A 26,089-nucleotide genomic window follows, 5' to 3' on the forward strand; every position below is an offset into this window, starting at 1 on the left:
TTGATGTTTTGAAAAATTCTCCCTCACATGGACCTGAACTGGTACCTTTAAATTTAACTTCCACCCAGTATGGTGACTAGCTCTTTGATATGCAGTTTAATAGGGTATCCAAATGAGACATTGGCATGTCCATTTTAATCCATTTATAGCAGTAATTTATAATTTTATAATGCTTTCAAAACAAAATCATTGGAAGCTGATAGGCATTTCTTGGTAGTTTTGGCCTTCTTGTCAGTTTCATGGTATATTTTAAAGTGCTGTATCAGTCATTCAAACACCAACAGTGTATGCTTTGATCCCTTTGCCCTGACATGGGGACCTTGACAGTGATGCCCTTTATCCTAGCTTCTGTTATCATAGCAGAAGAGACCTGTAGTCCTTTTAAGTATTGCAATTACTGGGAGATCTTACTGTCATACCATTTAAGATTGATCTTGGTCTAGACTTGATTGTATCTTGGTGCTTGAGAATCTAGAATAGGGACTTAATTAAATTCTTAAAGTTTTTAATTTGTTTTGAGAAACCTGAGTTAAAAGTCAACAGTGATAAAAGTATTTTCTTTCCTTTGATGCAGGGTGGTGCTGGGAAGAATGCTCTACTTAAGAGTACATTTTTGTGTATATTAGTGACATGATGGAGAAGAATGTAAAACTCTTAGTAAAAAGATTTAAGAGATGAAATTAAGGCAATAGGTTATTGTGTCTCTTTTGGTTGATTTTAAAATCTTAAAACTCTTGTTCATAGCTGGACGAGTCCACTTCAGATGATCGAAGTTTCAGAACGTTGAACATCGTATGGTCGAAGACCAGATGTTTGAAGTTCTGAAGCATCGAACATCAAATTAAAAAAAATCTAAAAAGAAAAGAAGTCTTCTTTTATGTTTTTGCGGGGGGCAAGCCCCCTGCACCCCCCACCCCCCTGCTACTTAAATATACCAACTCAGAGATCCAACTACAGTGAGAAAACTGGTAAATTTTCCATTCTGCGCTGTACGGCAGTCTCCATTCAGAATGTTCAGGGTTTCTGAACTTTGATCATCTGGTTTTCGACCATATGATATTTGATGTTCTGAAACTTTGGTCATCTGGGCACCTTTCCAAAATGGGATGGAATACAGTTACTAGTGATATACAAAAAGTTCTGCTCAATTTTTGTTTATGTAGCTTTAGAAAGATTATGGCCTCTACTTAACCAGGGAGAGGGAGTTAGGTTTACTGAACTACAGCAGTATGTGAGGGCGGCTGTAGGATTTTATTATCTTCAAATGTGAATGCATCTGCACCCCTTTTGGATAATGCTAGAATGCCTAACTATTTTCTGTCTTTCAGGAGAGAAGGAGACAGTGGGAAGAAGAAAGATGTAGGTCCCTGGTGATTAGAGGAAACAAGTCAGAGCATGGTTTGCAGAATCAAAGGCAACCTAACAGAAGTTAGGTAATCGGACAGAATTTAAAAGCATCACTAACTGATCAGAAGACTTTATGGCCTTCTTGTAGTTAGTCACGTTTAGTATGACTTGTTTGTGGAGAATGGTGATTTTTTTTTTTTTGCTAATCAGATTTATAGTGTAGAAGCAGACAGGTTATTGGGAATCTTAAATGGTGGCATTAGCTGCAGCTGCAGACTATATTGGGATATCTCTTTCTCTTTTTTGTATTCCACACTGTATGAATCCTGTAATGGATCCGTGGATTCAGGGACCAAGTACCTTAATGATAGTTATCCACATTATACAGCCTAGCTTCATATTCAAAGGCGGCTGCTTTTGCTGATTTCAGAAACAAACCGGACATGTCAAGCCATGAATGGGAGAATACTTCAGCAATGTGGCTTGAGTGTAAATTATCACTAGCAGTGGCCTTGCCAGAAATGTGTTATTTTCTTAAGTTCTCCAAACATTCACCCAGTTGACTGTTCAGCATGAATGTGGTCAGGAAGTCTGCTGGAGGTATGAATAGCATGGAACAGATTATTGGCATATGTGACTTTCATGTCCTTGTGGTAGGGAAATGTGACAAAGAGCTGTATGTGCAGTAGTCTGCATGGTTCATAGTGATTAATGGCTTTTGGGAGCGTGGACTGTATGACTTCCATAATAGTGTGTACTGAGCCTCATACAGTTAAGGTAACTTGTTCATACAACCCCTATTTTAAATTTTGAAAAAAACTACCTAATTATCTAAGAAGTGGACTCCTTTTCTATGTGACAAGGTTAAAGGGGATACAGGAATGAATGGTGGGCTCATGTGGAAGAATAGGAATTTTTGAAGTGTTTTCTACAGCTGCCAAGAACTGCTTGCGATTTGTTTCAGAATGGCTGTGTATCACCATATTGTGCCATTATAACTTCTGTGTGTTTTGATTTATCGGAGTTGTTCCAGCTTGTTTGGATTTTGTATATTTGTTTACTATTTTTTTATTAAAGGAGTTAAAAAGGAAAAAAAAATCTTATAAGAGCTGAGAGCCATTCCTTTCAGGTTACAGAGAGCTGTGAAATCCAAAACTAGTACAACATGTGTTTCTGAAAGGGTAGAGAGTAACTGGAATATCATTCCTAATTAATGAAAATCTGTTAGTAATTAGTCATATAGGAAACTGTGTTATGCAATTTTTGTTGATTCTGAATTCAGACCTGTTTAATGTGATCAGACTTTTTGACTTTATAGGTCTCCTGTCCAAATGTTTGTATTGGTGACAGTGGAACCAACATAAGTGATAAAGCATATGTAGATATTTTGAATGTTACATGGAAAACAGCACACTCTTTTTAAGTGTTTAAAATTATTTGCATGCAAGTGGTTACATTGTTACTTTACACTCTGACTTTCCGCAATTTGTCCAACACCCATTTTTTGTGGTGGTGTCCTCATTCCTTTAACAACTGTCAGATCTTTCCTTTGTGGAGTTGCATGTAGATCAGACTATATGGAATACTTGTTAATAGTAAACACTTTGTCCAATCACCAAGGTAAACTTTTATAATGGTATAGTTAGTCACCAGCAATTGTCATGGAAAAAAGTAAAAATGTCTTGCCATCCACAGTTAATGGATCGAAAACATTTAAGGTTAGAAGTTTTACTGTAAAGAGCCAACTGTTTCAGCCATGGTTATTCCTGCTGGATAAAAGGTAGCTGTAGCAGTAGTGAGTTGTAGCATTTGAAAACTGTGGCACAGTTTAGTGATAAGGGTTTTGGGGTTAGAAATTTATGGTTTGTGTTTTGGGTTGGGGTTCGGGTTTTATGATTGGAGTTATAAGGTTAGGTTTCTTACATTAAAAAAAAAAGTTAAATGTATTTTTTATTTCATTGGGCAGGTGCAGCTTTTCTGTCATTCTGAAAAACAGCTTATGCAAATGAGTTGCTCTTCATTCTAAGAAAACAACTTCTACAAACAAGTAACTATTGCTACTGTTTCTATGTCCTTAGTTCTACTGCTTTCTCCTACATGATCACCAGGTGAAATTACTTTTGACTTTGCAAGATGTTACAGACATTATATAACGCACACTGTCTGAGAAGGGAAGGGAAATTTGTCTTTTGGGGATTCCTAATGTCTCGGATGAAAGTTTTCCCTTGTGGATACTAGAACACTTGCCTTGAGTCACCTAGGTGATTTTTTCACTATTCTCCCTTTATATTCAAGTCCCCCCTTTTCTTAATGTCCCTACTATGCCTTGTCAATCTCCGTAGCTCCTGTTTTTTTTCTTTTCTTAGTCTTGTTTTTGTTAGTTTTAATGGTAATAATTTGCATTGTGTACTCTACACATAAGTTTATAGGCATAGAAGGTTCATAGGCAAGTACTAGGCTAGCTGCCCTTGTGGACCATTTTGAGCCTAGCCAATTTCTCCTTCAAAGGTGAAAATCAAATACTACCATGTGTCTGTGAGGTAAATACCTTGACCATTATACCAACCCTAACTACAGAAATGTAATTCCTGTTTAAGTAGTTCATCTATTTCTAAATGAAGACATATGTTGGTGTTGATTCCCCCTATCTTTCACAGCTGCCCCCTTTTATTAAATTTACTTTGCCTTCTATCTCCTCCCCTCTCCACTATAGTATTCTTGTCAGATCTGCAGAGAATAGGTACAGGCTGCATTGGGTATCTCCTCTCATTCCTTCTGAAATTCTTTGTCTGCCAATGGACCAACTTCACCTTCTGCCTCAGATCATTTCAGAATTTCTCTTTCAAGGGATCAGAGAGTCTTTTATTCTAAACTTTTCCCTGGTTACTGGAAAAGAAGGAACTTGAAAGCCATTTTACTATGCTGGACCTTTCCAACCTGAATATTTTTTCTTAACATTTGAAAATTCAGAATGTTGAGTTAGTTGACTATTTCCTCACAGCTGGTGCATTTGTGGTTACCATGGACCTGAAAGATGCTTATCTACACATACCCATTCACAAAAAAACTTTTCTAAGGTTCTGCGTTGTGAGTGCATTTAAATGTTTGGTCTATGTACCAGCCCAGGAGTCTTCATTGAGTGCCTTGGCACAGTTATGGCTCATTGCAGGCTTCATGGCATATACATATTTTCAGATCGATCAGCCAAGAGACTGTGGCATCTTTACAGTTCACCATGAGTCTTCTCAACAACATAGGCTTCATACTAAATTTCAAAAAGTCATCCATGATTCCTCACAGAATGATTTTTCTATCTCATCTCTAACTGCTTTACTTACTCGAGAAAAATACTTTGTTACTGTCTTCTTCAGTCGTTCTCAACAGAGAACAACTACTGAAAGAGAATTTCTGACAGTTTTTGAATTCTTGGGCTTTTTTTTCCCTTATGATTCTATTTGCTAGATTCCACATGAGAAATGTATACTGCATCTTCAAATCCGTTTGGGCCCTGCATTCTCATTCTGTATCTTCACCAGTTTCTGGGATTAGTTTTGCAAAGAATGAACTCCTTTGATGGTCTAATCAAGTCCTAGTTAATCTAGGAGTTCCCTTCTCCTCTGTCAGTGGCCCCAGGTGTCTTTGGGTTTGATTGGGGTGGTGTCTCAAGGTGTCAAGGTACAGGAGATTTTGGATTCACAACGTAGGCACAAATACACAAACCTGAAATAAGTGATGACCCTCATAAGTGTCTTGAAAGCCCTAAATCAGCTTTGGTCAGCAAGACCCCTGTTAATGATCATAGACAACTCCACAGTGATGTGGTGCACAAACAGGAGGGAACAGGATCTTAACCCCTTTGGAAACAAGCCATGATTTCCTGGGATATAGCAATTCAGCACAGCTTAACCCTACAGGCATCCTACAGCCCATAAGAGTAAAGTAGAATAGAAACTCTGAGCAGATGCAAGATGGACCCTCAAGAGTGGACGCTACACCCTGAGGTCTTCTTGTAGATTTTCAACCAATAGGGAATTTCCTAAACCAGTTTGTTTGCCTCCTATCTAAACAGGCAACTGAAACTGTTCTGTTATAGGGCACTTGGCTTCAGGTCATATCACAGTATCACTACAGCTCTGCTTAGTTTTATCAACATAGCTCAGATGACCTGCTGTTCACCCTCTTCCTTGAGTTATCAAAGATTTTTTTCAATAATTTATCACTCAAAAAAAAACTAATACATAAACGTTCCTTGTTTGGCCTCACAGACTCTGCCTTTAACTGGTTTCATAGTTGATTAACAGACAGACTGTATAGTGGGAAAATGACTACTACTCCTTCCTCCCCATAACCCTCGGTGTGCCCCAAGGATGCAACACAGCTGACCTGATGTTTGCAGTGAGACGGGTAGTTGAGAAGAAGCAAGATATACGGGCAGAGTCCAACTGGGCATTCCTAGACTTGGAGAAAGCAAATGACAAGGTCTCAAGAAAGCTGATTTGAGCAGTCCCATGATGGTTTGAAGTCCTAGAAACATTGGTAGAATTAGTGCAGGCTATGTACAAGGACTCAATGACTTGTGAGTGGGTGTGCATCAGGGTTCATCCAAGTCCATTGCTGTTCATACTGGTGATGGACTACATTAGCAAACTGGCCAAAGGGGACATATGACCAAAGTTCTGTATGCAGATGATTTGACATTATAGGCATATTCTGGGCAAGAACATCAGCAAATGATAGGGGAATGGGATACAAATCTGAAGGGTACACAAGAGGAAACTGAGTACAGATAAGACCAATATAATGGCAGCAAATGGGAAATCAAAAGAAGCTGAGAATTGAGATAGGAGGGAAAATAGTAGAAGGTATTAACAGCTTCAGGGATCTGGGAGGGGTAGTTGATGAGAAGGGAAGTCAAAATGAAGTCAAAGCTAGAATCAGAAGGGCTGCACAGCGAACTGGCAGAGTGTAGTGTGTGACAGAAAAATGATAAAGAAGCTGAAAAGTAAGGTGTACAAGAACCAGTGATGTTAGCTGTAGTATTTTATGGTACAGAAACCTAGGTAGTGAAGGCAGAGCAGTTATGGAAGCTAGAGACTGATGGACATGAAGTCCCTGAGATAGGTGGTAGGATGCACGTTGTGGGATAGATGAGGAAATGAGGACATAAGAGTAGAAGCCCAAGTAGCTGCAATTGCAGAGAAGGCCAAAGAGAACAGATTACATAGTACAAATGTGTAGGAAAGCAAAAGGCAATCTGGTGAAGAAGATTTTGTATAGACAGGAAGAAGGTAAGAAGAAGCGAGGGCATCCAACAAAGAGATGGATGTATTGTGTGAGAGAAGATCTGCAGTAGTCAGGCATGTAAAAGAGTAGCATTAAATTGAGGGAAATGGTGCCAAATGACATAGCACCCTGACCTTGTGCAGAAAATAGGGAAAAAGGGACAGCCTAGGCATGTATGTCCTCCTGCAAGGCTATCTAAGGCTTGTGAGGCTGCATTCTGCAAAAAAAAAGGGGGGGGGGGGTTAGCATGTGGTCCGTTGTGGAAGCAGCTACTGGGCCATGATTTTATACCATTTCAAAACATTACAGACTGGATATTTCCTGGGCAAGGGTAGGGTTTGCCACAGCTGTCTTGCAGGGCCTCTTTGCAACCTATTCATATCTAACAACCTGAGGTTTGTAAGTCTCAAATCTTCCCAAGAAGGTTCCCCTTCTGGAGCAGTTGACAGTATGATGTAATGAATATATTGCAGTTGTGTTAGGAACTTAACATAATAGTGGATATTTGAGCATGTCCTCTGTTGAGGTGATATTTTCCTCCCACCACCCTTATCTTCCTTTTCCTTCCTGGGGTTCCTTCAGGGTTGGAGTGGGTACCCACTCATTCTTAGTCCTACCCTCCCCTCTTATACCTCACAAGGTGGCCTTCCCCAGGTTAACGTAGGGGGTGGGAAAAGTGGCTCATGTCCTTTTTAAGAGTCCTGATCAGGGACCCATTTCATTCTTTGGTGGCCTTTTCATGCTCTGGTCTCAGACTTCACTACTAGTGGGAACCAGTTCAAAGAAGAACTAAAGATGGTTGCAGATCTCCATCTTATTTCTCTGACATGCTGACATCAAGGTGGGAGAGTAGCTGCCTGGCTGCGAGGGAACGGTGCAAAGCTATTGAAGTCAGGATGGACACTGGATCCTTCTGATACTGAAGTCCTAAGAAGTTGTTACTACTGCAACAGTACATAGATGAACATCTGCAATTTTAGGCTCTTAACACAGTTGTACTTTCTGAATGTCACTTAACCAGACCAGTGTTCTTCTGTCTCCCCCTAAGAATCATTTATGCTTGAGTAAGCTAAAATTATCATCTGATAACAAATGGATAGAGTGCATGCCTTGTGTCATCTCAGCTGGTCATAAGAAAATATAGCCATATTTCATGAAAGGTTAAGGTGCATGAAACAATATTAGGCAAGGGAACATCAGAAAATAGGACATAGTAATTTTTCATAAATGGTCACTTCCTGATGAAGATGAACTGTGTACTCTGCTGTTTCCTAAAATGCTTTTCATAGGTAAAAGCAATGAGCAAAACATGGGCAGCATGATGGACAGCCCCTGTATAGTTTTTTTTTAACCTGATTGCTCAGAATGCAGTGATCTCTCTAATGGTAATGCTGACTTAAATAAGAAAAACACTAGTGCAGGCACATATCCTTTTGTTTATTCATATTAAAAAATGTTGTATGGAATCTGAGTGTCATGGGTCAGACCAGACCCCCCCCCCCCACGTTGTACCTGTATAGAGAGCTGAAGTTCTATAATCATACTGCTAAGTCTGTTTCTGCTCTATTGTTTTTTAAAAAAAAACAACACTGATGTGTTTTCTTTTAGAGTCCAGATGGAAAATACCTGGCTAGTGGAGCTATAGATGGAATCATCAATATTTTTGATGTTGCAACAGGAAAACTTCTGCATACGCTAGAAGGTAAATGAAAGTATTTATCTAATTGCAGACATCCGGCAAAGAAATAAGTGAGCTAATGTATATGTAGAAAATGTTTGCAGGAAGGGATTTCAAACTGATGATTACCTTTAATGGTTAGATGCTTATATCTCATTTATAGAACTGAGAAATTTCAGCTATTAAATAACATACCTCATGATGCCTCATACTACAACAGAGACAGGGGTGTATGTATCCATTTGGTGGAATATGGAAGAATAAGAATCTTGCTTTATGATATGTGCATGAGTGGGTAGCAGGTTTAAGACTAGGCTGCAATCTTTGTAAAAGCAGTGCTTTCCACATATTTCTGGGAGGCTGTTTACCTAAAAATTGCTCATGTCCCCTCTCGTAAATAAATGTCTCTTTGTGCCAGTTTCATGTCTGTGCAGCTGTTTCATTAAAAGCAGTGCAAGTTCACTAATGACCGCAGGTTTCAGTCCTGCTTCTCCCCCACAGTCTAGCATAATGCTTGTTTTGGCTTGTACATGTGCAGTTGCAGCACTTTAGTTGAGTAATAAAAGTGACTTTCAAGCTAATGAGACAAATCATCAAATGGATTTTTCTTCAGATACCTTGAGTAGGAAGTGCTTACTTTCATTTCTGGATGTGTTTACTTAATTGTTCTGAAGGGTTTATATAAGGCAGTAACTTCCCCTTCAGATTTCATTGAAATGTTTTAATGAGTTAACATATTTACAGGGTGTATACCTCTTTCATTTCTAGTAACAAGGACAGAGAACTGGGAGTGTGTTGTGACTGGAAATATTAAATATGGACTCTTGTCTTGTGCTAGCTGTAAAATCTAAGCAAGATTATAGTCAACCATTCATCATTTTGAGCAAACACCCCTGCTGCAAATAATTCCACTGTTGGTCATTGCTCCTTCCTTACAGGATTATATCAGTTAATAAAGGAGCATTTTATAGTTCTTTTTATTCTAGTAGCGTTGATGGAAGATTAATCACCTGTCTTTAGCATACGTTTATCAACAGTAAGATGGCCTTTTTAGTCCTTTGTCATAGTTTGGCAGATACTGTTCTGCTGTCTGCAACACATCTAAAAGACTCTTGCAGTACATTTAATGGAATACTTTCTGGACTCTGGATTGCCTTGTTTAATGTATTTACAGGAGTGTAGACTCCTCTAGGAGCAGTATCACATCACAAATCATATCTGTGGGTCAGTGGTATGGTGGATGCTGAGTGGAAGCAGTGGATGTCGTTTCTTAATGCATATTGATATGGCTAACCAGTTATTTTTGTAAGATGTAGATTTACACACCAAAGTATGGTCTTGCCAGCCTTCTTCCAAGAAAGGTTGAGCAAGTCCTAGCAGCAGCGTGGTTAATGGTTTAGGGTAGCCGATGGCTAGTTTGATACTGGTCAGATTTTTGCAAATCGACTTTAATCATCCAAAACTTTGTTGACTGATTTTTATTCTGCATGATGTGCACAGATTGCTGTAGTGCGTCTAGATACCAGATGTTAATGCTACCTTGCCAGCAGCCAGTGTTTTACATGGCTGTTTATTTGCATTTAAATGATTCTGCTCATCAGGCTGTGACCCTCACTTAGTTGCTTAATCTTTGTGCTGATTTTTACAGACTGTGTGTGTGTGTGTGTGTGTGTGTGTGTGTGTGTGTGTGTGTGTGTGTGTGTGTGTGTGTGTATTTGTTTACTGGGTTCACTGATCTCTGTGAACCCTTTTCGGACTCCGCCGTAGGCAGTGGAGGTTGAGGAAATCAAACCCTTGACCACTCTATGAAACAGCTCTTCATAACTGAATCTTGGAGCTGAAGCCACCAGTTACTAGCGTAATTTGAGTGACTTTTTGTTTAGTTTTGTCTCGTATAACTTTTTCAGAATCTCATTCCAGTAAAGTATGTTTGAGCTTAGTGAATCATGCGTCAGCTTGTTTACTGGAAATTGCATTTTGGTCAACAGTAGTTTTTTTTCATATTTGTTGCTGTAGCACCGGGGCTGGTGAATGTTGTTTTACTTACCAGCTGCAGTCTACTGTGAGGTGGTGTAATTACAACACCAGCAAGCAGTTTTAGTTCCTTTTGGCTACTGTAGTTGAGAAAGGTTGTTCATGATGATTTTTCTCTGGTTCCAGAAGTTTATCGTTGTGCAGTTGTTCAATTTTGGACATCTGTTAGGATTTGAAAGATGGCTTGAAACTTTGCAGGGGGGATTTCAGTATCTCTTGTATACATACATAATGTGGGGTTTTGTAGTAGTTTATTTAAAACCTGTTCTAAATGCTGTGCTAGTTCAGTGCTCTTAATACAAAGCATAAGGTCTCTTTGGCTGAACATGCAAGCCATCTGTACTCCTATTCATTGTGCTGAACATGCAAGTCATCTATACTCCTATTCATTGTGTTTTAGTGTCAGATATATTTTCTGAATTGAAATACATTTTTGACCTTTCATTTTTAACATGAACAGAATTTTTTGTATTTTTCTAATTTTAATTTTTCATCGTTATTGCATTGTTTTGAATAGGAATATATTCAATCTCATGTTTAGTACTTTTCTAACTAATGGTAAAGTAACTGTTTTAGTTTTAACATTTCATTTTGATTTTATGAGTTATTTTTTTTTTTACTGAGTTTGTTTTCATTATTAGTATGAGGTACTTTGAAACAAGCATTGTAGTAAAAGTGAGTGTCGTTGAGAATCAATAGTAACAGTCCTGTCTAAAGCTGCACCACTTGTAATTAGAGGTCAGATAAGTACTATCAGTCTGAATTGTAACAGTAAGTGCAGCTGAATCTGATCTATCAGTAGTTTACTATGCAAACTTAGAGTGAAGGGCACATAGGGTCACAGAAGAAATGGACTGGGAGTGTTCAGTCATTTTTGGCAAATAATTTCCAGAGTTGCAACAAGCATATCTTGGTGCCAAATACTAGTTTACATGGGAGTTAAGTGTGCAGCAGTATTGGTTAAAAATCTCTGGTCAGCTGTAATTTGAGTTCATCATGGGGGGGTAGTACGTTACTGGCAACAGGCATGAGGGATGGTTATTGGCATATCATAATTCAGGATCCAGGTATGAAAGTTCTTTGTTTTTCTATGGATGAATACAGTTTTTAATACACTGTGCTGTCCTTTAACCTTTTATCTACCCTCAATTTTTATGCAGCATATAGATATCACAAAACCTGTTTGGTGGAGAAATCTCCTGGCCTTCTTGAGTGCTACCTTGCCAGTTGTCTCAGGTTCTGAGCTCTATTCATGCTTCCTCTGACTTCAGTCTGTGGAATTTCCTTCATCTGAAAGAAAGAAAAAGTCATGCTTTGTGCAGACCAGACAATCACTTTTAGTGGGGCTGTTCCAGACACTATGAAGCTGACGAAACTGACAAAACTGACTTCTTGAGTTTTCTTGTTCCACAGAATCTAGTCTTGAGATTTTAAGCATCTGCTAAGGATCATCATAACTGTGAGGCCCATGCCCTGGCCCAGCAATCAAGGAGCCTCAGTCCTCACCACTAGCACCAGTGAGGGGCGTCTCATATATGAGGAAAGGATAACAGATACACACAGTAAAGTGCAATTTCCCTTAAGAGCACACAGAGATCACAGTCAGTCCGGGGTTGGTCGCTCCCTTGCTCTCCAGGTCCCCAGTAAGACTCCCCACTGGCACAGCTATACGGTCCAGATTTCAGCTCAGTGGACAAGCTAAAACCTCCAGCACCCTCTCCGTCCAACCAATGCTTCATGTCCCTGCCCATGTAGCACACACACACACACACACACACACACACACACACACACACACACACACACACACTTTGAGAAGAGTTTATATAACCACACAGACACTCCTGGGGAAGGCTGGCACAGGTTCTCCAGCTGTGCCCCTTTTTCCCAGACTATACGGTAGTACTAGCTGCCACCACCCACTAATATTTATCAGCTACAATAACTGTTTTTTTGTCCATCTTTGCCTATCTCCATATAAAGGTGCTCCACTAGAACAGTTCATTGTGAGTGGTTGAAAGTCATCATTCCCTTTCACATATGCATTTTGTCTATGTACACTACTACAATTGCCAGTTATCTCAGATGGTGTTAGCGGTATGTTGCTGTGATTGTAGTGCGCAGGGTCCTGGGTTCAAGACTTGATAGGGATGCCTTTCAGACCACAAAGCCTTCTATAGTTATATCAAGAATCTCCATGGTAATACCCAGGTTTGCTCTGAGTTACTACACAATGGTACCTCCTATAGTGAGCCAACAGATATTGCCAACATATACTGGCTGACAGATTCAGTGCCAACTTTTATCCTCCCCCCAAAGGACCAATCGTAATACTGGAGGAATTCCAGGTACCCATCATTACTGCAGAACAGGTTAAACTGCATTGTTCAAGGGCAAGAATACAGCTTCCATGGGACCCGATAATATCCTCGGATGTGTTCTACATGAACTATATAGTGAACTGGCACTACATCTGTGTGCCCTGTTCAGTCACAGCCTCACCTCAGGCTTTGTCCCTATGGAGTGGCGCACTGCTACAGTCGTCCCTCTCCATAAAGGGGGAGCGACTACAGACCCTGGGAATTATTGCCCCATTAGCCTGACGAGTCTGATATGCAAGGCTATGGAGCGGAACATCATGGACCTAATTAACGAAGATATAGGGAATCTCCAAACTCTAGATTCCACTCAGTTTGGTTTTGTGAAAGGTAGATCATGCCTGCTCAACCTGGTTGACTTCTTTGAGTCAGTCACCAGAGCTGTGGATGAGAGCAAGGCAGTTCATACAGCCTACCTTGATCTGGCCAAGGCCTGTGATACCATTCTCCACTCAGGAATTATTGATAAACTCACTAAACTAGGCATCAACCCCTATATCACTAGGTGGGTTGCAAATTGGCTCACAGATAGAACCCACAGTGTGAAAGTAGCAAACTCCAAGTCAGACTGCCGACCACTCAGACTGCTGACCAGTCATGAGTGGAGTCCCACAGGGATTGGTCCTGGGTCCTTTCCTGTTTGGCATCTACTTCTTAGAAATGGAGGGATTCTGGCTGACCAAGTTCGCAGACGACTGCAAGCTGGGAGCCATTATTAACTCCCCAAGTGATATAGAAATCCTACAGAAAGGCCTCACTGAGACCAATGACTGGTGTTGAAAAACCATGGCCTTGAGCTTAATGCCAAAAACTGTGTCGTCATCCTCTTTGGGAAAACTGAGTTCCCACTAATTACCACATTGATGGGGGCCCGCTGAACACTGAAGGCATTATAAGAGTTCTGGGGACACAGGTTGACAGCAACCTTTCCTTCGACCACCACATTGCCACTGTGGTCAGAAAGTCCTTCTATGTGGCACATCTCATTACGAAGGGTTTTGCTTCCAGGAAGAAAGAGGTCATCATCTCCCTCTCTACTCTTCCCTCATTAGGCCAATCATAGAGTATAATGCCCCATTTGGCATGTACCACACTAGATGCATGCAACAGCTGAAAAGGCCACAAAAGTACCTCACTAAGAGGATCCTAGGCCTTAAACACATGTCCTACATGGGCAGACTCAAAAAACTCCAGCTATTCTGTGTCTCGTATCCTCTACTAAGAAGCAATCTGTGCTTGACTTACAAAGCCATGCCTGACCTAGCTCTGTTAGAAATGCTCCATCTAAAGAAATCCCAATCCCTCCGCACCACACGCTCCAGAGACCTCCACCTCATTACCACAATCAGTGGAACATGTTGGATGGTCAGGTACATAACCCAGTGACTGCCCATGCTCTGGAATAGACTTCCCATACATGTCAAACAGAGCACCACACTGGTCCTCTTCAAGAGAAATCTTGATGAGTGGATGGGAAATATAAAGTTCACCCTAGGGATCACTCCAGTGGCTCTACTTGATAGAGGCACTGGGAACAAACGTTGGGCGGCACTGTGCCAGGACACTTCTATGGGCTAGGCTTGTAAAGGCTTCAGGGCCATTAGCCTAGTACACACCTATGAACAACTCGTTGTTTTAGTAGAACTTTTGTCAACCTTTTCTTCCATTTTTGCCAAAATAGTTCATCGATTTAGTTATGTACTTAATTATTCATCAGTTTTAGGATGAGGATTCTGTTTTCAGTCTGAGCTTTGAAGTTCTGTGGAACATTTATCACCACATCAGTCATCAGCTTGCTGGAGCCAATGGTGGTGGTCTTAACTCTGTAATGCTTTTTTGTGTGTTTTCTGAAACCAGAACTATTGCAAACTATTGCAAAGGCTGGACCATGTAGCAGTTAGGTTAATTGACTAAGCGAGGGAGGAAAAACTAATTTTATCCTGCCAGAAGAGGTCATTACATATGCCTTAGTGGGCCACTTTGTTCCAGCTTTTTCTGATGGTATTCATTTTCCTTGAGGAATTGAGTGCTTTGGCAGACGACCTCAGTCATTACAACCTTTTGCTGTATGTCACTGTCATCAGATGGAAGGGTCTTTGGGGCAAGTTAGAGACCTTCTTTATCAAGGAAAAGATGGTAGAAATTCCATAGTTCTGCACTTTCTAATAAAGCTGTGGGAATAGCAGGTTTTTATTTATTTATATTTTTTTCTGAGTTGAGTGGGATGCTTTAGTATCCCCTCACATACACACACACTGTCTACATATTTGTCTGTATCTGTTGACTCTTATGAGAAGGAAAATGAGAATAAATAACTGCTGTTTTTATTGTGGTGTTTTTGATACAAATCATGCTGTGCATTTGTGCATTGGAAAATGATATGTCGGAAGCCTGGCACTAGAATATCTTAGGTGGTTGTTGCTCCTGTTTGTAGCACCTATTGTCTGCAAAGGTGTATAATGCTCCAGCATTTATTCACTGTTAATCCTTTCTTTGACAGCTGCCCATGCTGTTGGACCCTGAAGTTGTAAACATTTTTCAAACATTTTTCATTCTCACCAAATTATAATTACATTAGTCAGTTTTTTCATCTGTGATTAAAATCCCTTACATCTTAAAAGCTTAAACTTCACTTGTGTACAAGAACACTTTTTAAGTAAAGTTTGTCTGAGTTACATTGGGCTCCTTTTGATGGGTGTGGTTCTTTACAGCAGTTTAATGCACTGCAGCTGTTTTTATTAAAATGTTAATATGGATAATGCTGGTATTGTGGCTGTAGACACTGGATAGAAGTTTAGAAGAGTTCAATAGACCATTGTAACAGTCGTCTACTGAACTGATGCATTGTCTATTAGAAACATTGTCAAAGTTACAGTAGTTGTTTTGTGTTTAGTTTTATGAAAGCGAATGCAAAATAGTATGCACTTTGCCTTTTCAGGACATGCCATGCCTATTCGATCACTGACATTTTCACCAGACTCCCAGCTTCTAGTCACAGCCTCTGATGATGGATACATCAAGATTTATGATGTGTAAGTTTTCCTATTCTTATTACCACTTGTAAGGGATAAAATAAATATTTGTTTTATTGTTTTATTATATGCCTGCAGTTAAATGTTCCTCCGCATCAGCAGCATCCCACTGTCTTGCATATATCCTGGGGAGCAAACCATCCATTTTTTAAACCACTTGTCTTGAAGTCACTGCTACAGTTGACACTTTGTTTCTCTTGAGAAGTAAATCAAAACAGTAGTACAGAATCCCTCCCTCCCAATTCAGGCATGCCCTGAAGGGAAAATCGTTCAAGTCTTGGAATGAACATCAGTCCACAGTGCTTGTTGGGACAAGTATGGATAAACCTCTGAATTGCTAATTCATAAATACCCTGAGCTAGTACATTCTTGGAAAAGGAAGGCAGGTATGATAGTTGCCGAGTGGACAGCACCTTGACCACATTCCAGCAATTATTTTGTTGTCCTAACAGAACAGTCTAGTTATCAGTTCTTTTTAATACACTGCGTGATGGACATGTTGTCTAAACCTTATCAAGAGAGGCCCCTGAAATGGTAGCTTCTCTAAAGTGTTCAAAGCCATGAGCACTACTGATAGTCCCTGTTCCCAAGAGGGGAGAGGGGTAGAACTTCAGTCTCGGCACAGTGTGGGAGCCTAGGTGCCGTCCCAAGTCTTCAACTAAAGAGGTCTATGGTATTACCTTTATGTATAGCTTGTCAAAGTTCGTATGTGTGCATTTGGCATTAGGCCAGCACAGCCCTGTGATACAGAGGGATAAAGTCCTGACTTTGACCTGGATGACATGAGTTCACATAGTGGCTGTTGTTCTGCAAGAGCCTGGGATGTGTGTGAGTGAGCAGCTTTCAGTAGAACACCTATTATGTGTGGAGGCTAATGGGGTTTCAGTGAGCTGATTGCTCTCATTGAATTGGAAGCTTGCATAACATCAAGGCCATTAAGACTTGGGGACATTGGTTTGGTAATCCCAAGCTGGTGATGGTAACTCTTACAGGGGTATGTATGGGATTGAAACCACACAAATGTAGGAGGAAAGCATAGGGTGCCCTGCAGTGATGCAAATGCCCATATCGTCTACCTGGTACTGGATTCCAGAAGGGGCACAAGCAATCATTATTGATTATCTGATGGCTCCTGGCCAGCTGTCACCCTCACTGGAAATGCCCAAGACCTGGGAATGGATCGACACATTTTGAAAAAGCACACAGAAAAAGTTGCATTTGGCATTAGAACAGCATATGTGTCTGCATTTGTGTGAAGGTGGTGAGGTATCTAGTCTTAGTCTGCATTTTACCCCATTTGTGTGCTTTTTAAAAACATTTAGGAGTTAACTCCTTCCTTCTTGTTTCTCTTAATGTCTGTGAGAGTTATACTTTGCCTAGGTTTAGATTTCTCCATTTTTTGTTATTTTTGGGGCCTCCTGCAGCCGCCCAGCCATTACCACTCCCATGGTCTGTTGGTCAGTTCATTTCCTGCATGGATGGGAGAGTCTGTCAAGGGAGGGCATCATCAGACATTCATAAGTGGACTGTTTTTATTCTTGTGGCAGCTGACCGAGGTGGCTTGCCGTGCCATTTCCCCTTACCTGTACTCTATCATGCATGCTCCATTTTCATCTACAGTGTACACTGCTTGATGGGCATATCTTCCACCATGGCCCAGTCATGAATGGCTTCTGTCTTTTGTACTTAAAGGCAGATAGCATCTGCTAGGTGCCAGTGTAGCAGCAGGCTTATTTGTCTCGTCCTAATTCAGCAAGCTGGCATCAGCTGCTTACTCCCATTTTCCTCACCCAAGACCTCCAGTACCCGAGCCAGTGGTTGGTCAGAGGTAAATTATGATAAGTGCTTTACCTGTATGAAGCTGGCTGAGCTCACATTTCTACTTTAGGCCCCCACACACACACAGGCACAGGTTTCGCCCCTACTGTCCGCTGATGCAGTCACCCATTCCTCTTTTTGGCCAATTGGCCCATTTGTTCCCCTACTTAGAGGACAGGATTGGCCAAGACAGGGACATTATTCAGGCAGCCTTCCGGGATGGTCTGCATTTATTTTCTTATTTTATGATCTACAGGCCTACACATAGGAAACAGTGCAATGGGTGGACCACACTGAGCCATATCTTCCCTTCCATGAGGGCATTCCCAGAAACTAACCCAACTTCCTGCCATAGAACCAACCACACTGTTCTCCCCAGTCTCTACCAGAAGTAATCAAGCCTGCATGCGTACCCCCTTTCCCAACATATGCACTGTCTCTCTCAGAAAGAAGTGAGAGAACTCCACTCATTCATTCCTCTTTCACCTGCCTGCTTCCTCCAGCACCAGGATCACTAGTTGAACTCTTGTTGCATAAACTCGGTATTAACTAGGAACTTTTTATTTGTAATTTTACCTTACAGGTTTCGGCACACTCGAAAAAGGCAAAAGATAGGATGGGGTTATGTAGGACATCTCAGCCTAACTTGCAGCTTCATTGTAGGGTATGGCATTGCACCCCCCCCCCCCACACAAACACACACGCACAAACACGCACACAAACACACACGCACAAACACACACACACACGTCTGCCAGAAATCTGTCAAGAATACCAACATCACTTGCTACTAATGTCATTCATCTGATCAATATCCTGTAACCATGATCTTTCTTTACTAACTTGTACAGTTAGGATGAGTACCCTTGCGTAGCCGTACTTGAAAAGCCTTCTGTTTGCATAATTCAAGTTGTGATGTTACCAGGTATGACAGTGCATTTAGACATTTTTATTGCTTGCGTTCCCCTGAAATTTTAAGGAAGCTAGTTTTGTGTCACCTGTTAAGCGCTGTTTTAGAAGTGTTTCAATGTTATACATAATGTTAGAGATATTTTTTCCATTTGTCCTGTGATATTCCATGTTAATAAAGAAAGGTTTTTGCTTGAACAGCAAGATTTTACATCATTGGTCCTGTCCTGTGATTTGTGCATTCCTTTCTTAATAGGAAGACCCAACAATATTTGATTCAGGAATATTAAATTTGTACACTCTCTTCTAGGAAATGCATGGAAATGTATTTTTGCATTAATCAAAGTAAAAGTAAATGCATTTCCTAAACCATGAAGAACTGCAAATCTTGTATGTCTGATTTCCAGATTTCCACTTATGGAAGCATGTGCTTTCAAGTCGCCCCTCACTTGCTTTTCTGTGCATGACAGAGAAGGAAAATTTTACAGTTATGAAATTTAAAAATAAATAAAAGAAACCACCCGTTTTCGAATGACCAATCTTAAATTAGGTGTGGAAATGTCTCATTACTGTATCAGTTTGCAGACAGACATATATCCATTTAAGGATTTCAACTTTCCAGCCCTCCTTTTCCAGTGTTGCATCCAAGTCATCCAGGGGTATTGTACTTTTTGTAGGACCAAAGATGCTCTGTTGGCTGTTTGCCTTTAAGTCATTTTCCTAAAAGCTGTTCAGCTAGTTTTAAGCTTATTTCTGTTAGCATTATGCTTGTGGAATTCTTCTAGTGTATTTTTAGGAGGACTGAGATCACTCATCTAGTGACAGTAGGTGATTGCCTGGTCTATCCGAGTTGGGAAACACATGAAGGGGCTGTAAGTGTAGTTGTTTTATTGGCCAGAGGGCTCAGTTGTCGGTTGACTGCTTTTTCAGGGCTTGTATAAATTTGGCAAGTTTGTGCAGTGCTGCTGACCATGTAGCAGCAGTTAGCAGTGCCCTATATAGATGCAAATGTTCCCCATAAAACTACCAGTTAAACTTACCTACCCGGTAATCCAGTGAGTGTAACAGCAATTACCTAGCACATACTGACAAGCTTAGAGCAGCTGGTTTGCATGTTGTGTAGCTCTACCATTAAAATTTCGTATTGTATATGCTAGTGTAGTCTCCTACCCCAAAAAAGCACTTCTGTTAACCCTCCATATGCTACACCCTTGTAGCTCAGACAACATGGATATGTAGTTTCTTAACTTCTTCACATCCAACTTGGTGGATATGGGTATCTTTAGACAATGTAGCAATTCTCATGTTAACTGACAGCAGCTTAATTCTTAAACTAGCTAATGCATTATGTAAGCGTGTACATAGAGTCACTGGAGGCAAAATTCTGTCATTCAAGCACACGTAAAATAAAACAGGTTGTTAAAATCACAGATACTACACCTACTCATACATGCCGGGACTAGACAAACTAACGAAAAGTAATAAAACAGTAGCACTCAAAAATAATGAAAAGCCTTCTTAACGTCTGATGAAGTTTGCTATTTTATGTAAAAGAAAGGTGCTTAATGATAATAAATAAAGACTTTTCATTATTTTTGACTGCCGCTGTTTTATTATTTTACACTACACCTACCACACACAGTACGTTGTACACACACAGACCAGTGTATGCTGAGGCACTTAAATGTAATCTTCCTAAACCCCAAAGACCTCCTAGACTTTCCAGCTACAAAGATTATACACCACAAACCCTAAAGCATTCAACAAAAAGCAACATGTAATGCCAAACATACAGCCACACTCAGTGGAGCCCTAAATGCAAAGCTCCTAAGGCAAGCAAACACACTTCCCAGGACTCTGGTTAGGATATTCCATTGCATGACATACTGATGATCCTCTAACCAGGCTGAACAAGGAGAAGGTAATAGTTGCATATCTTAAGCTAGGATCCAGCAAGTTACATGCTCATTCAGGTCATTGTACCACAGGTACCAGTATGATTCAGTTGTAGTCCATATAGGTGTAAATGTTCTGAGATGTAGATTATATGAGAGATTAAAGATCTTTCGAAGTGTGTCTCAAGCTGGTACGAGACTAGCATTGAGCAACATTTTACCTTCACAAGGGATGATGCCACAATACGAGCAAAAGATGTGCCAATAAATAAAGTCAATAAATTGACTTTAACAATTGGCTTAGTTTCTGGTGTCATTCTGGAGGGATCCAATATTTGCAGCATGGGAGGGCATGGTTAACAGACCACGTTGCTTTGCCAAGGATGGTCTACACCTATCTCCTTTAGTCTTTCAAATACTAGCTAAAACCTTATCCTCCATACAGAGCCTTTTTCAGGCAATGCCCAGTTGACAAACGTACCTACATAGCAAATCAATTCAAGGGAATTTCAAGGTGGTATTGTTCAGTGCCAGGAGACTAAACAAGAAATGACCCTTTCTCCAAGCTCTCCTACCTTGGAGAATGTAGACATCTGTGCAGTTATAAAGAAACAGTTTAAAGCCTCAATGAGTACTCCAGCAGTGCAAGGTTTCAGTGCCTTCCAGACATTTAGAGCAACCATTGTACAGACGGATTAAAAGTGGAGGTGTCTTGGTCTACATCATAATAAGCACAACTCTAGGTTGGATAAACAGGCTGATGTGCTGGAGTTTACCTACATGTAGATCACCAAAGACAAAATCCCATGTATTGCAGCAAGCTGTAGATTACACTGTATGTCCCACAAAACTCATAACTCATACTTGGGTTGAATGGTGATTGTTTCCAGTAGGTCTAACACCTTACTCCTAGGGAATTTAATTACATGTTCATAAACTGGAAATCCTATATGGCCCCCAATCTGCAGGCACAGAGATGCCTGGACTTTGCAAGCACCAATACCCTAGACCATTTAGTGCTTACTCCCAGTAGAGGCTCCAGCATGGTGGAACTGGCACTCACAAATATGGGAAAATGCTGCCCACCCCCTGACCCCCCAGTGTCCTGTCTCCTTCAAGGTAAAAATTAGTTCACTAACCCCAATGAACTCTATAAAAGCTAGGAACCACTCCAGAGCAAACTACTTTTTATTAAGTGATAGCTTGTCAAAATTCAGGGCTCCTCCATATCCACAAAACACAGCATCCTATCATACTTATAAGCTGTGCAGATTTTTCACAGAATGTCCAGATTTTGGCCTCCTATTTTTGATCCGTTTTTGATATACCTGTGGTTTTCTGACAAATTAGTGGTAAATCATTACAGATTGCAGTTAGAAAATGACAGACATTTGACTTTCAGACTTCGTATCCTTCAGAAAATTCATGCTAATGCAAAACCTGTTGTTCTGTCAACTGTCTAAGTTTGTAAGAGCAGGATTTAAAAATTGTTACTATTGTTTGACCTTTGTCTCACTTTTATGTATGGCTTTGTCCAGATTTCTTGATCTAAGAGGTTGAGAGGTATGCATCCTATGCAGAATTGTTCGCAGAAACTCTGTACAGCCGTGTCAGTGGTTACATAGAGATTGCTGTACCTACCAGAAGTAAGCCCTTGAAAGGCTTTAAAATCAAACCACACTGGTATAATCCTAAGTTAAACAGGTCGTTTAACAAAAACGAAGAGAGTCCTAGCTAAAACCAGGAAGTGTAACTCCCAAAAAGATAGAAACTCTCTAAGCAAACTAAATTGAAAGAAGGCTTATTAAGACCAATAAAGCCAATTTCAAGGTAAATGCATCATCCCAGGCCCAAGACAACCATAGAGCCTTCTTCAGCAATGTCAGAAACCCAAAGGCAACACACAAATGTGCTAAGCTGGCAAGTAATGGTGCCGCATTCACTGAGCAATGTAATATAGCACATCTGCTGGCTGACAAATTCGGCTCTAACTTTACCCCCCCAAGAAAATATCTTCAGTCATAACCCCACCATATACAAATAGGCAGGTTGCCTCCTGAATAGCCTGAAATGTGACCTTTGTGGGTCACTGGAATCAATGTTTAACTTTAGCCTCAAAACAGGTTTTATGCCACAGGAATGGAGAACTGCAACAGTCATCCCTCTTCATAAGGGTGGACCTTCAACTGATCATAGAACTACAGAACCATTAGTCTCACTACTCTTTAACATGCAAAGCCACAGAATGAATTATTATGAAAGGAATCAACAAGGATATAGAAGCCCTCAGACACTGGACCCAACCCATTTTGTTTTTGTCAAGTGCAGGTCATGCCTACTAAACCTGATGGACTTCTTGGAAAGGTCACCAAGGCAATGGATGAGGGTAGATAGTGCATACTACATACCTTGACCTGGCTAAGGTATTTGATACAATACCCCACTTAGGCCTTAACAGACTCGCAGCATTAAGCATAAACCCTTGTTCAACATGCTGGATTGCCAGTTGGCTCACGGATAAGAATCAGGAAGTTAGGATTGGTGAGACCACCTCCACTAAGAGACTGGTCAACAGTGGAGTCCCACAGACCTTGCTGGGCCCATTCCTGTTTGGTATCCGCTTCTCAGAAGTCAAAGTCAATGTTGGTGACCTCTGGCTGACCAAGTTTACATATAATTGTAAACTGGGGATAATCATATGAGATGCTAACATCTTAAAAGATGATCTAACATAGACAAATGACTAGTGCCAAACCCATAGCTTAAAACTCAATGACAAGAAGTACTTCTTTGGTCTGAAGTTGTTGCCTTCATTTGTTCTTCAACCTGTGGGTTCGGATTCAAAGATCAGATCTGACTCAACAGCATATAAAAGGTCTTCCCCTACCCATGATGCTCCGCTCTCCTTCATCCCTCAGATGTTGTTTTCCTTGCCTTCTGTCAAGCGTCTGGATTGTGTTTGTCTGAGGTCCTTGGGGTTTCAGTGAGTCTATTAAGAAAATTTCCTTAAATTGTTCTTTCCTATTTCTCCTATATACTTTCCGAGGTCCTTGGGGTTTCAGTGAGTCTATTAAGAAAATTTCCTTAAATTGTTCTTTCCTATTTCTCCTATATACTTTCTCCTTGATATTTTTTGATTGAGTCATGTCTCCGTTAGTGGTCTTTTTTGTAGCTGGTTGTCTACCTTTAGTTGTTTCCTTGGTATCCCATTCCCCTACCTAGCTAATTTCCTGTTATTTATTTATTTTTTAAAAAAAGTAGAAGTTTCATATAAAACTCACTTTCTCTTCTCTTAGAGTTTTTTGATTATTACAGTTGGTGTTTGAGCTCTAGTTATCTGTTTTTTGCAGTATCCCTGATTCCAAATCCATGGGTTTTAAAAAATGTGTAACCTGGGCATAAAATTCCTCTCTCAGATGCCAACTCTCAGAGTGTGTAATTTGTCTTGGAGCTGCTCATTTAGACTCTTCCTGCTCCATTTGTTCTGGGTTTAAACAGCGAGTGTTAATTGATAGGAGGAACAAGTTGCTCCTGAAATGCCTCCTTCCTTCCTCTGCTAAGTTGCTCCTGAAAGGCCTCCTTCCCCTGCTTCGTCTGCTGCAACACCTTCCACTTCAGGGGCTCAAACCCCCCTCTAAGAAGCATAAAGAGCATAACAGGCCCCCCAGCAGATCCCGCCAGTCCGGGGAACCTCTTGTGAATTATGCTAAATCATAGGATCTGACTACCTAGGCTCCTATCTTTATTGAGGCCTCCCATCAGCACCAGTCTCATAGTTTTTCTCCTGAGCCGGGTTGCCTCTAGTCCTAAGTCACCTATTCTTCAAACCAATTTCTAGACCATCATCTGTTGCTTCTTCCTCTATGTCCTCCTGCAGCCGAGGCAGACAGTGTGATATTAAATTCCTGAAGGCACGTATCCAGCTAGGGATCTTCCTGCTCCGTCCCCTCTGGATCTGTGAGCTACATCCCTGCCTTTGCGCCCATATCTCCTCCTCTGGTCTGAACCCTGGTTTTGGAGTTATTTGGCCCAGACATACCTGGAGCTAAGATGTTGGAGCAGACAGGTTACAATTATGATGACTCAACAGTCTCCCTGACTTGCCCGGCTTCGACAGTTTTGGGATAGAGCAGTTCTCGGAGCTGTTGCTTCGGCATCTGGTCCGAGGGGTTGACGTCAGCCACAACGTTTTTGGAGCTGTCTCTTCCTCTTGGGATTTCACCGCTTGATAGCTCTGCTCTAACTCCTCACTCTGATTCGGGGGGTGATGGAAATTTGTGTTACTTCCCCTTCGACAGCTTCAGCAGTGACTGTGTTGCCCGTGGTGTCTTAATCTCCTTCGGCATTCGAGGTGGTGGAGAGGACTCTCTCTGTGCCCAGAACAGCCTCGATTCTACCTGCTTCTGAGCCCAGCCCACAGTTTGCATCTGAGCCATCTACTTTGTCACCTCCAGGACAGCCTACCCAGAAAGACTTCCAGACTGTTCCCCCTGTGGAACACCCAGAGTCTTCATATACCTCCCAAGAGCACCCCACTGAGGAGGTCCCTCTGAAACGTCAGTGCAAAAGGAGACACTTGGATTCCCCTTTGTAATCCCTGACTGAGGACACCGATTTCGATGAAGGGGAAGGGTCCCGTAGATCACCACCGGAGGAGTTCTCCTTTGAGGACATCCTGGAGATCCTATGCCAAAAAGGTGGTTATTCTTCCCAAAACCCTACCCCACAGGAATTGGTGTTTCTGGAAGCTTTTGGGTCAGACCCATCTACTTCTTGGGTGTCTCCCCCTGTGAACCCCCGTATTGACATTGTGTTGCATGGTGTTGAAGGAGCTGGACACAGTGGAACCCATCCCTAAATGACCAGACAATATCCTTAGCTCCCCATCAGACTGCCTCCATTGGACTAAAGGTGTTCCCGTCAAGGACAACATGGTAGCAGCAGCCACCAAAAAGGAGCTGACTCAGCAAAGTTCCACCGTCCATTCTCCCTAACAGGGGTTCTAGGGCCCCGAACAGGTTTGGTAAGTGAGTTTATGCGTCAGTGACCTTCTTGTTGTGACTGCTGAGTTGTTTGGCACATGTGACCAGAGTACAGAGGGACTTAGTCAAAGAACTCTCTAGTTTTGCCCCAGGGTCCATGTCTGCAGAGGAACAGAAGACCTTTTCCTCCAGGATGGCCACCCTATAGTCTATTTCAAAAGCGTCTATGAGGTTAAATTCTCATGCCACAGAAGGTGCCTCATGGGCAGCTGGGTCAGGTATTGCTACCAGATGCCATGCCTGGATGCAGCTGTGTGATTTCTCAGAACCCTACAAGGCATCGTTCACCAATGCTCCTTTTCGACTGATCGACTGTTTTTGGTCCAGCGGTCAGAGAGACACTCTCACAAAGTGAAATAGACAAAAAGACCTTGCCCTTTGTCAGAATCCGCTTTGCTGTCCCACAGTGGATCTTTTCTAGGAACCAACGTGGGGGTAATAAGTTGGTCCTTTTCAGGATTCACAGGGAGACCTTCCTCCCAGAGGCAGACTGAGAAATGTTAATAATGGCAGAGGGGGTCCAATGAATCAGGGGTTTCGAGATACTTTCTCAGACAGGCCCAACCAGCGATTCTGAAGGATTGCCCGACTTGTTCGTCTCTAAAGGCAATTGGGGGACATTTGTCTTTTGCACCAACAGCCTGAGAAGCCATCACAAAAGATCATTTGGTGC

At 41.3% G+C, this 26,089-nt stretch overlaps 1 protein-coding gene across 4 annotated transcripts in view; it reads left to right on the plus strand.

Annotated features, from left to right (window-relative positions):
* Nucleotides 1-26,089, plus strand: part of WDR61 (WD repeat domain 61) — a 334,576-nt gene that overhangs the window by 134,942 nt on the left and 173,545 nt on the right. For all 4 annotated transcript variants that reach the window (XM_044077826.1, XM_044077828.1, XM_044077827.1 and 1 more), the window contains exons 7-8: nt 8,239-8,332; nt 15,659-15,752. In XM_044077826.1, coding sequence (XP_043933761.1) covers nt 8,239-8,332; nt 15,659-15,752 — 188 coding nt within the window. The remainder of the gene's footprint in view (nt 1-8,238; nt 8,333-15,658; nt 15,753-26,089) is intronic.

Source organism: Protopterus annectens, chromosome 7.part0 (assembly GCF_019279795.1).
Source record: "Protopterus annectens isolate FY-2018-M chromosome 7.part0, PAN1.0, whole genome shotgun sequence".
Taxonomy (NCBI): Eukaryota; Metazoa; Chordata; order Ceratodontiformes; family Protopteridae; genus Protopterus; species Protopterus annectens.